The sequence below is a fragment of the Maylandia zebra genome, linkage group LG6, assembly GCF_041146795.1.
Source record: "Maylandia zebra isolate NMK-2024a linkage group LG6, Mzebra_GT3a, whole genome shotgun sequence".
NCBI classification, from domain to species: Eukaryota; Metazoa; Chordata; class Actinopteri; order Cichliformes; family Cichlidae; genus Maylandia; species Maylandia zebra.
Window position 1 is genome coordinate 22,564,015 of NC_135172.1, and position 12,120 is coordinate 22,576,134.

General features: G+C 38.7%; 1 protein-coding gene across 2 annotated transcripts in view; it reads left to right on the top strand.

Annotated features, from left to right (window-relative positions):
* Nucleotides 1-5,419: 5,419 nt before the first annotated feature.
* Nucleotides 5,420-12,120, top strand: part of gucy1a1 (guanylate cyclase 1 soluble subunit alpha 1) — a 250,801-nt gene continuing 244,100 nt past the window's right edge. For both annotated transcript variants that reach the window (XR_013098953.1, XM_004549485.4), the window contains exons 1-5: nucleotides 5,420-5,887; nucleotides 6,164-6,231; nucleotides 7,005-7,093; nucleotides 7,199-7,914; nucleotides 11,435-11,920. Coding sequence is in view for 1 of the 2 variants with exons in the window: in XM_004549485.4 (XP_004549542.1) it covers nucleotides 5,648-5,887; nucleotides 6,164-6,231; nucleotides 7,005-7,093; nucleotides 7,199-7,914; nucleotides 11,435-11,920 (1,599 nt within the window). In the remaining variant the exon portion in view is untranslated. The remainder of the gene's footprint in view (nucleotides 5,888-6,163; nucleotides 6,232-7,004; nucleotides 7,094-7,198; nucleotides 7,915-11,434; nucleotides 11,921-12,120) is intronic.

Consider the following 12,120-nt stretch of genomic DNA (forward strand, 5'->3'; position numbering starts at 1 on the left):
TCAGATTAATGTTGGAATCACTTGTACCAAATAGCCACTGAACGTAGATTAGGGAGGTTTTAATGACCACTTTGAACAAGAGGAATGATTACCGCAAGAATCTCATGTTTCAGTGCTTCTATGAGAACTTGGTAGTTATTTTAAGGCCCACTTTAAAAAAAATCCTTTAAGTAATCTTAAAGCCTCACAAGATACTTTTTTTCAAGTAATGTCAAGAAGAGAAACATCTGGATCATGTTATGCTCAGAGGTCTCACAGATGAAAGAAGTAGCTTTTGGCATCTGTGTGCTGTCTCAGAGCTGAAAGATTAATCTAGTTCATGAAAATCTTCTAATTTGTCTATATCAGGCAATGTAAGCAGTATACAGTAAATACTTTATGTAACTATAATTACATTTTCCTGCCTGCCTTTAGATTATCCAGCCATTAAAGCCACTATTTGAGTTTCTTTCCCAAATGCCATCAGATAATGTCAGAAATAATTTGAGCATTGCAGTTTCACTCTGCTCTCAAACATTTGTCACCTGCATGGAACTAAAGTCCAAACAGTTATAAAGAATATTATATCTTATTGGCTTTCCTACAAATGTTAGGGAATGCCAGGGGTAATTAAAAACAACAAGTAGAAGAGAGCATTGCATGAAAACCTCCTTTTGCTGCAGGATATCAAATGAGCTTAGCTTCACTTGATTGGTCTCCTATTGAGGCATGAGGTCTGCACACTGGTCCTAGTCATTCCTCAACACTAAGAGGCTCACCACAGGGCACCATCTGAGGGACGAATAGAGGCAGGCAACAGACGAGGAAAAGGAAAGCATACTTTTCTGTTCCTTATGCTGCATTAAAAAAAAAAGTACATATATATAAATAATTTAATCACAAATATTATATTTATGGATTTCCACTTCATGCTGTGTTCCAGAAATTATGATATTTGTTTAACTTGTCAACATAATGAGGCCAATAATAAAATAAAACACAATTTATCAGTAGAATATTCCAGTATATTAGCTTATTCATTCAGTCACATAAATGGATTTCCCTTTACAGATTTCTCTATATTTATGCTTTGCCTGAATGTACTTGGATCAGCTGGATGTTATGTTTATGTCTCCAAACATGGCTGTTCCCAAAAAGGATGCTGCAGAGTGCCCTCTTGTGGACAAACTGTGTAGCATCAACTCTTATAATATGGTTGAAGGGTGTTTCTCCCATCTCTTCTTTACTCTTTAGAATTTTTCATTTATTCCCTGTTATAAATTATACTGATACATGAGCAAATAGCTAATATCTGGTGTAAATACTGGCTTACCAATAATCAGCTGGGCTTCAATATGCAGTAAGGCTGAAATGTAATTATGCTGCCTAATGGCTTTCACATTTGCTGCTATTACAGTTTGCTGATAAAATGTTTCTTATTTCCACTTCTATGACTTCAGGCTTTAACGGTGTAGCCATAGATGGAAATATTGGAGGATTTCATGCACGGAAACCAGATTCCACAGAATGGAGGAGCTGGACTTTCTTCCCTCTTTTTCCAACCTCTTCTAGGTATTTTATTTTATTCTATTAACTGATATCCTAATGACATCATAGAGCTCTGCATGAGCTCTCTCTCCACCTTCCTCAAATTTCTAGCACAGACAACCAGAAGTAGCTGTGAGATCAATCTCGGTTCAGTCCTGTGATCATTGAGAGGATGAATGAGATGTTGAAGATATCATGTCATCTCTTATTAGCACCTCTTCTTTCTCTGAATTTGGATCCTTAATCATAACAACTGCACTTAGACGGAGAACCATTTTCCACTTTCCCCTGTCGCCAAGGTGTTACTTGAGAACAAACAGAGCGAGAAACAGACCTGCCTGCTGTGTCAGTCAGCACTTCTCATTTTATCTGAAAGATGTGTTGAAACCTGGTGGTTACTCCCTCAGTGCAAACATGGCTCCTCTGAAAGAACACACTGATAAGACACAGAGTAAAACAAAGCCGAAATTAACACTGAAACTTTTCAGCCAGTCATGACAAAGATGTTTGTTCATGCCAGCGCAGCTGGTGCTCTCTCCACTGGGTCCTGGTGAGAGGCAGCAGCAGCTGTTACCTCTGAGGTAGCAGATGGGTCACTAAGACCTGGGGAAAAAGATCTGCTTCAAGATGTTGCCCTCCAACCCCATATCAGTGCTCCGAGAGGCAAATGCAAACGAGCAAGTCACTGGCTGGATAGCTGTGATAGAGGCTATATTATTAACTTAAAGTGAATTAGAAGTCGTTGCTCTGGACTTGTTGTAAAGCATGATCTTGTTTCAAGCTAAAAATGTCTGAAAAAAAAATCACACAAACGCTGCTACATGTTAAAAATATTATTCAATTGGTCTCCATTAGAGCTGCTTTTAAGTAAATTTGCTTGTAAGGGGGGGGGGGGGGGGGGGAGTGTTTGAAATGTTAGCTAACTTTTGTGAGCCGGCCTTTGAATGGAGTGGTTTTACTCACCTCAAAGCAGTTTTACACAACAAGCTTTAACAACAGCAACTTTAACAAAAAGTTAATTGTCTTTCCCAAAATATCTTCATCATGAAGATGGAGGAGCTTGGGATAAAACAAACCAAAACAAAATTAGGAAATGAGCCACATCCTGAGTCTTGTGGCTCAGGAGGCTTATTCATCAGAACCCCACAACTGGGTGCAATAATTTTAAGTTAAAAGTCATTGAAAGTCTTTAGAAACTCCAAATGTAATTAAAAGATTTGGTTCTCTTTCTTAAATCATATCTATAGGGGTCGAAAGGGTCAGAAAGCCATCATTCTTAAGAAGTGTACATTACAGCACCAAGAGACCAACGCCTACAGTAGTTTTAAAGATAGTCTGCACAGTTAGGACTGTGTGGTTTCAAAATGTTTTATCTCATTCGTGAATAAATTCACGATCAATGTTTGGGTCTGTGTTAAATGACAGATTTTGTTGTATTCATGACCAAGATTGGGTGATTTTTTTTTACGACTACAGGAGCACGTTCAGTAAAAGAAATCATTCCCACCTGTGGCCGTCAAACTCGATGGCTCCTCCCCATGACTAATCATGATTACAGACTGAAACCTGGATTATTCCACTTTCCATTTTCTTTTATATGAAGAACATAACTTTAATTAACTTCGGAGTATTGATTTAATATATTTTAATTATTTTTTTTAATAAATATTTATTCTATTTTTCTGCATTTCATATTGTGATTTTGTTTGTGTAAAATAACTAAAGTCAATTGATTTATTTTAAAAAGGCAAATAATGATATTTCTATTCATTAGCACCTTTCTGTATTGACTGGTAGTAGATGCTACAACGTTAAACAGATTGACTTTATTTGGTATTAATATTATTTAACCTTTACACAAGCATGATACTGCGATTCTTGAGATTAAGAGACACCTATACACATAGCAAAAATCCACAAAGTGCATTAAGTATACCAAATATGCAATAGATAAAGAGGAACATACTCAAATCTGTCAACTTCAGTGGCAGTAAAGCCTAAAACATCAGTAAAAGTGATTGTCCAGTGGTATTAATGGCACTGATTTGCACTGAAGCTGCTTTCAGGTTAGTTAAAATTATCTTAAAATTCATTGACTTTCACTGAATTTATTTTTATTTTTATTTATTTTATTTATTTCTTTTACTGCATGGCCAGATGTAGCTAATAAGCCACTATCTGCCTGTATCACTAACTTTAGCCTTCCTTCAGAGCATCCATGCTCTTGTCATTTCAGTTAAAGTACCATGAAACTGTCACATGTAACATAACTTGCACATTTTAAATGAGTAGCTTTTTTTTTTTAAATTCCCCCCCCCCCCCCCCCCCCCCCCCCCCTTAGGTTGAACTGTTAAATTAATTACTCTAGTGGGGCGCCCACCCTGGGGCCTGATGAAAGGGTTCCTCCTTTAATCTCTAACCTATAAACTTTTTGTTTTATATGGTAGCAACATCTTTGGTCTTGACCTTAAAAGAAGCTCAGGGTTATATAAGAGAGAGTCCCTGTGAGAAACAAGAAAAGTCCCATGTGACAATACTATTCATTATTTAAACTCTCGAAATTGATTTATGGTGTTGTAGTGAAATTGCTTGCTTTTCAGACCAAACATGGCCAACAAGCACGAGTTTAGCCTTGTCATAGCCAACAAAATCTATTTTTTTCCACAATTTTTTTTATAAATGATCATCTAACATGTCCAATCCTTTCTGCGCCTTTCCCCGACCTTCAGTAGAACAGACCTAATTCAACTCACACAGGGTAACATCTTCTGTGGAAATGTGATCTCATGTTGCTCAGACTTCATATATTTACAAGACTGAAGCACATTTGTGTTTTTGTAAATGTGCCACTGTTAGACAGCTGCTTCATGAAACCCTTGAGTTATCTGTGGTTGATGTAGCCTCGAGCAGAGATGAGGAGGACTCACTTGTTTTTAACATTAGTCCCTTTCAGCCAAACTGGATGCAATGGCATCAGTTAAGTTATCTGTACAGCTTTATAAAACGTGTATAGGCATGGGTGTGAGTTAAACAAGTTGGGGACCATCTTTAAATCATTGTGCTGCTCATAAAGCATGTAGAAATACTGCTTTTCATACAGTCTTCCGCTTAAATGAACTTTTGGTTCAATAGTTTGTGTAACGATTGCAAGTTGCGGCACCACAAATTGTTTAAGACTTAAGACCCTGTAAGAGTTGCAGTAGTGACATTCACTCTGTCAAAACAGATCAATCGGAAATTTACTGCCCAAAATGTAGAAATGTTTTTAAAGCACTGTTCGTGAATCAAACTTCAATTCCCTTCATGTATCTGACAAGAAAGCTTTGGAAAGTGTTCTCGGTGAGGAAAGCTTTAATGCGCTGATCCTGATCATGACTTATTTATTTATAATTTTATGTTGGATAGAAAGTTATTCAAACAATTAATTTGTCCAACAGCTGTAAGTTACAAAACGCTTAGGAAGGCTTAAGTCGTTGGTTTGAAAAGACAGGACAATTGGCTGCATTGGCCTGATCTTTCTCATAATTACAGTACAGCTGATCGTTCGTACAGGAAATACTGGAATGAATTAAACATGTGCAGATAACATGAGTGACAAATACATTATTAGAGTAAGCCATGCGAGATTTGTAATGCCAAATAAGATAATAAATGTAAAATGAACACCTTTCAGCGCAGAGCGGGGATATAACAGAAGTGTGGTTAACCTTATACGTTACTAGTTTTATTTGATGGTTCCCTGTCGGGCTAAAGTGAAAAAAATTTTTTTGCATGCGACGAGTCGTCTGGAAATAATTTCTCATTGCTGATAGGTTGCTTGGCTACACCATCCCCACTTGCGCATGGATTGGCTTAGTGCTCTTGCCCCCCTCTAGTTCCTCATTGGCTTTTGGTAATGATAGTTCCCTGCCATCATTTGCCCATGCTGTTTTCAATAAATATTGTATGTGGTCTCTGGCTTTGGTGCTGATCATGTGAATCGTCGGGTTGAGAGGAGGAAGGTATCCCGATGAGCACATCAGATGATGGAATTTCCCCCAGAGACCACAACTGCTCGTCCACAACTGTCTCCCTCCGAAATTAGATAAGAGAGAAGCGCCAGGAGGTTACAGCCGGGAAGATGTTCTGCGCCAAGCTGAAAGAGCTGAAGATATCCGGAGAGTGTCCGTTCTCTGCCAGCGCCAAAAATAATGAGCTCGGAGACTTTGAGGAGCGCTCAACTGAGACGGCGGATTTATTGCCTGTTTCCAAGGACGTGCACGGAAAAACAGGTGAGGGTGTACCTCGAAAGAAGACAAGCAGAGCCAAAGTTAACCTGCATACACTTGGGGATAGCATCCGAAAACTGGCATGTCCCGAGGTGAGTTATAAATGCATTTCTTATTCACCTCATGTATCTTCTGCAGTGTTTTACTTAGACCTGTGAAAAAACACAACTATTACTGCATTTATCGCATCTATTTTTATTTATTTATTTATTTATTTTTGCCTTAAAGCACAGACACCATGCCCCTGTGTCCGCTTGAGACAATGAAACAGATAAATCTTATGCTATAAATATTAGAGCCTCTGTAATTGACGTTTAAGTATTCCCAGACGCTGACCTTTAACTTGCTTTGGGCACTCTGTGATACAGTTTCAAAGGCTGCACACTGCCCTCCAACGAATGATGACACTATCAGATCACAGCAGGGACTCTGAAAGGTAACTGGTGTTTTTAATTTCAGCTGCCACCAACACATCAATAAAAACACTGCTCATCCTATCAGCTGCAGTCTGTGAATTATAGGTCTAGCCCACAACTTTCACCACAGCGTGTATTCCTCATGATAAAAATAGTGAGGGTGAGATGTGTGATTTGTTACAAAATATCTTCTGGCACTCTCACTACTAGACTGATACAAGGAGTTGTGACACAGACTCCGGCTGCTATGGATACCTGGAGAAAAAGAGAAAACCCTCCCAAATGAAGGGCACATTAGACTGCTATGGAAAATATCACATGCGCAGTGACATTAATGCGTAGTTTTCACAGTAGGGTCAGGGTCTGATGAGGAGCTAAAACGATTAGTGTATTAACCAATTAGCTGAAAATTAATTTGGAACTATTTTTGGTGATGTTTTCCCTCATTTTTAATGCATGTGTACCGATTGTTACCTTGCCGCAGCCTCTCAAATGCAAGGTTTTGCAGTCTTTGTGGTCACATGTCATATATGTGGATATAGAAATATAAATATGGAAAAAAAAATCTTTGGCTGTTTGTTCAGACAAAAAAGCACATAGAAAAATGCCACCTAGGAAGTTATAGCAGACATTTTCCATTTTGTCTGGGATGTTACAGACAGATGAAAAGGAAAATCAATGGTTAAAATGATCTTGTGGACAATTCCAGCCGATGTCTGCTGTATCTCAGTGACTGTCTACTGAAAGTGTGTTTTTAATGTGTGTCTGACTTTGATATTTGTTGACTTTCCAGTCTAGCAATTTCCTGTTCACATCACCAGAGCTGTAGCAGTGAACCAGAGCATTTATTAGAGATGATGAACATTCATTCTGTCAAAACAGGTAAAGACAAATCGGAATCTTATTGGCCAAAACATGCTAATGTTTTAGGGGGGTTTTAAGCACTGATTGTGAATTAGATCCCTATCCTCTTCATGTATCTAACAGGAATCCCGATAGAAGCTTTGAAAATTGCTCTTGGTGAGGAGATTTTTAATATGTGTTACGAAGAGGACAGCCACATTTTGACGGTGGTGGGGGGAGCGCTCCACGACTTCCTCAACAGCTTCAATGTCTTGTTGAAACAGAGCAGCATGCTGCCCAACCCGGATAGACGAGATTGTGTAAACGAACCTTCGGTACTCTGCTTAGACAAAGATCCGGGCCTGCTTACTGTCTATTTCTTCAACCCTTGCACCACCACTGAGCTCTTTTTCCCAGGAGTCATCAAAGCTGCTGCCCGCCTGTTGTACAACACCACTGTGGATGTGGTGATGGACCTCCAACATGGCAGAGACACCATCTTGCAATCCAGTCCACAGCCCAGCCTCCTGTACACAGTTGTAGTTAAAGATACAAAAAATCTGAGCCCCAGTCCGTTGCGGGCTACCTCAGCTGGGACCCTTCCTACCTCTCTCTTTTCCACTATCTTCCCTTTCCATCTGATACTTGACCAGGATCTGGTTCTGGTGCAAGTAGGACACGGGCTCAGGAAAAGACTGATCAGGAAGGATGGACTCAGACGGTTTAGTACCTTCCAAGACCACTTCTCTATTGTGTCCCCCCAGATCAAATGTACCTTTCAGGGTATCCTCACTATGCTAAATGCACAGTTTATCATTCGGATAAAGCATGGAGTTGCCACCACAGATAACACAGGAAAGGTACGTTGATACATCTGTGAAATTCCTTGAAAAGTGACTAGAGAGACTAGAGAGGCTGAAAACATTTTCCCATCATCACCTACATGTTTAAGGAACTTGGGTAGAAGAGGGGGAAAATGGGCTGCTTATAAGCATCGTAGCTTATTAGTGGTGTACTTGGGTGCACTCGGCCTGAGGTAGAGATCAACATTATACCCCCAGTGGAGATCAGAAGGAAATGTCAAACCATTTTATCCATCAAAGCCACAGCCATGCTCATGCTATTTTTGTAAGGGTGCACAGCCATCAGTTGCAATGAGAGGTACTGGCGAGTAAATGTTGCATGCTATAATGAAACTTATTCAAAGATGCTTCCACTTAATACCATGTGGCACTTGTCCTCCAGTGGTAGATTTACAGCTAGTGAACAGGGTCCAATTAAAACAGGTAGAAATCAGCAAATGGGCGAGCCAGCAAGTTTCACAGTCTCTTGCATCTTGGGTCAGCAATTTGATACTTATATTCCAGTCAGCAGAGATAGCACATTAACATAACTTGAATTATCTGATACGTTAAAAAAAAGGAAAAACGGCCCACTCCTATGGCTCCACAAATCAAATTTTCATGTTCATTTATTCTAACAAATATTTAATAATTTATAGTAGAGAGCAGAGGTGTGGACTCGAGTCACATGACTTGGACTCGAGTCAGACTCGAGTCATTAATTTTATGACTTTAGACTTGACTTGAAAAAATGTTCTAAGACTTGTGACTTGACTTGTACTTTTACACCAATGACTTGGGACTTGAATTGGACTTGAACCGGTTTACTTGAAAAGACTTGATATTTCACCCCAAATATAAAATTTAACACGCATATTATATAGAGATTGAAAATGTGACGTCATTCACGGGTAGAACCGCAAAGGATTCTGGGAACTCGTGGCAAGAAGTACTAGCGCACGCAGGCTTTCAATTAAAATCAGTTACACAGCAATAAAAAGAAACACAAAAATGTCAAGAAGCTGTTGTATTATTAACTGCAATAGCCGGTCGCATGACAGCCACGGGAAGCCGACGGGTAAAGAGATCGGTTGTTATCGGATTACGACGTTTAAGAGAAATTGTTCGAGCCATGTTTCCGAAGTGACAAACAGGCGATGGATGGCCTGGATTGCAGCCATTCAAAGATCAAATATAACGTCCCAGAACCCTCCAGCTCACAGGTTAGTCTGCTCCAAGCATTTACACGAAGGTCAGTCTGCTGTTGTAGTTAATACGTCATTTTTCTTAACATAATTAGTGATATAGGTTACAAGCAAGTCTGGCGCTGAACAGAAATTGTCGTGCTATGCTCCTTTGTTTATTGTGCATAAATAGTGAATTGTCCTGACACAATATTGCGTTTCGCTTCTGTTATTATGGTACATTGACAAAAACATATACTTTTATTCACAGGGTAAAACAGTTGTTTTGTATCACTAATTGCCCAGTACGATTACAGCATACAATATTGTTGTCACTGCTACATTTCTGTGATGGGTACCAGAAATTATTTCCACTACTAATTAATTACCGTTGAGCTCAAAGGTCCTATTAATAAACGGTTAAGGAATGTGTATTTATGACGACAATTTGTGAGACTGGTAAACTTATATGATACGTACGATGGTCTTTCGTTCTACACGGTGCGTTTCAAGGTCCTGCACCCATCCGGCGGTAAACTGTACCTGGGCTTGTTGCAGTGACCGGAAGTTACTAAACTTCATGAGTGTATGCACTCACTCCAAGAACCGTATAATTATAAATATGCATATAAATATGAGATAGCTGACTTCATCTAACTAGCAAATGTTTTCCAGGCTACGTTGGTGATGCAGTTTTTTTTTAATGTGTATGATATTTTTGTCATGCGATTTTAAAGCCGGTGTTGTGCCAAAAAGTGATTGTCTGCCAAAAACTGATTTCCGGTATTTGCCAAAAAGCGATTGCTCATATTTAAAGTGCTATAAGTAACTTGTTGGGCTATAATATGTTAAACATATGTCAAATGCATCCCTTAATGGATGACAAAGTCATCTTGAGCCACAAACAACATTCGTGTAACAAGATACAAGCCGCAATCAGTTTTTGGCAGCGACTTTTATATAACCTTTATTTATGCAGTAAAAAAAATCTCATTAACATTAAAAATGTATTTTGTAAGAGTAAGTTGCCCAACAGGACAGCAGAAACGGCAGCAAATATTACAATAGTTCTGTAAAAATATTTTAAGTGGGGATAAAGGACCGGATTGGTTATAATGTAAGTACAAGTTGTAAAGATACTTAAAAAACAGATAATTTTTTAATTCTTTATGTAACCCCTTTGTATCCCCTGTTCACTGAAGTCTATTTACGAACATACGTAAAGATATTACACATAAAAAATACACAGAAACACTGGAAATCACTTTTTGGCAGACAATCACTTTTTGGCACAACACCGGTCCTACAACCGCATCCAAAATAACATGCAGCTTATCTCAGAACTGTCGGTGAAAATTATTCTTGGAGCTAGGTTTAATTGAGCTGCATTCTAAAGAGGTGCAATTTCACAATTTGTGTATATTTTCTAAGTTCACTATTTTGTCATGTGTTGAGAAAAACACAGATTTAAAAATTACATGGTCTAATATTTACATTTAGCATAACTGCAACATTATTTTTTCGTTTTTTTTTAAAGACTCGAAAGGACTTGAAATTCAAAGTTTCAGACTTGTGACTTGACTCGGACTTTTACACCAGTGACTTGAGACTCGACTCTGACTTGCCTGACATTACTTGAGACTTGACTTGAGACTTGAGGATAAAGACTTGAGACTTACTTGAGACTTGCAAAACAATGACTTGGTCCCACCTCTGGTAGAGAGAATATAAACATGAGAAATCAAAAGCATTCAGTGTCATTGTTGCGAAAGCTGTCTGTCTATGAAAAATAAAGAATAAGCTGTCAAAAATGTTAGCTATTTTCAGACAAAATGAATGAAATCGGAAAATTGTTGAGAAGACGATGTCAGATCTCTTCAAAGGCAAACAAACAAAAACACACAAACCAAAGGCTTGCAACGGTTTTTATTTAAACAACCCACATTTTTATCTCTTGAAGTCTTGACTGTGAGACAGATTGACCAATTGACCGGCTTACATTCCCTACATAAATAAATCTTTCAGCTTTGTTTAAAACTGTGGCTGATTGCAGCTGTATGCAGCTGTCATTTTATTTTACTGGAATATTTACATCTCTTGAGGGAATTAATTGTGTATACATTTGAAAAAACTGCTTCCATGGATAAAAACACCCCCCACAGCATATATATATATATATATATATATATATATATATATATATATATGTATGTATGTACTTTTTTTAAAAAGAAAAAAAGGCATCCTACAGTACAAATGCACAGAATATTTGAGCTGTAAGGATCTCATAGCTTTTAATAACAATTTTGTTAAAAATTTCTAAATGTTTCTCATCATTTTCCTTTTCCTTTTAGCACATGGACCTTAAAGGTCAGATGATTTACGTTTCAGAGTCAAACGCCATCTTGTTCTTGGGATCGCCATGCGTGGACAAGCTGGAGGAGCTGACAGGTCGCGGCCTCTATCTGTCAGACATCCCTATTCATAACGCTCTCCGTGATGTAGTCCTGGTTGGCGAGCAGGCCAAAGCACAGGATGGTTTGAAGAAGCGGTTGGGGAAGGCCAAGGCAGCCTTGGAGCATGCACATCAAGCTCTGGAGGAGGAAAAGAAGAAAACAGTGGATCTCCTCTTCTCGATCTTTCCCGGCACTGTGGCACAGCAGCTGTGGCAGGGTGAAACCGTCCAAGCCAAGAAGTTTGACCATGTTACGATGCTCTTCTCTGATATTGTGGGCTTCACGGCTGTTTGCTCAATCTGTACGCCCATGCAAGTGATCACCATGCTCAATGAGCTATACACCAGGTTTGACCACCAATGTGGAGAGCTTGATGTGTATAAGGTAGGTTAATATATATTGCTGAGCTGAGCTTTTTTTTATTTTTTTTATTTTTTACAGTGAACATTCACACATGCTTTCATGTCTACACTGCACAAATGTTGGGAAACCACTCAGGTGTTAACAATGCTGGATCATTGTCAAGCTTTCAAATTTGTTATGGAACAGTAAGTGACATGGTACAACATTAAGCAAGACTCAAC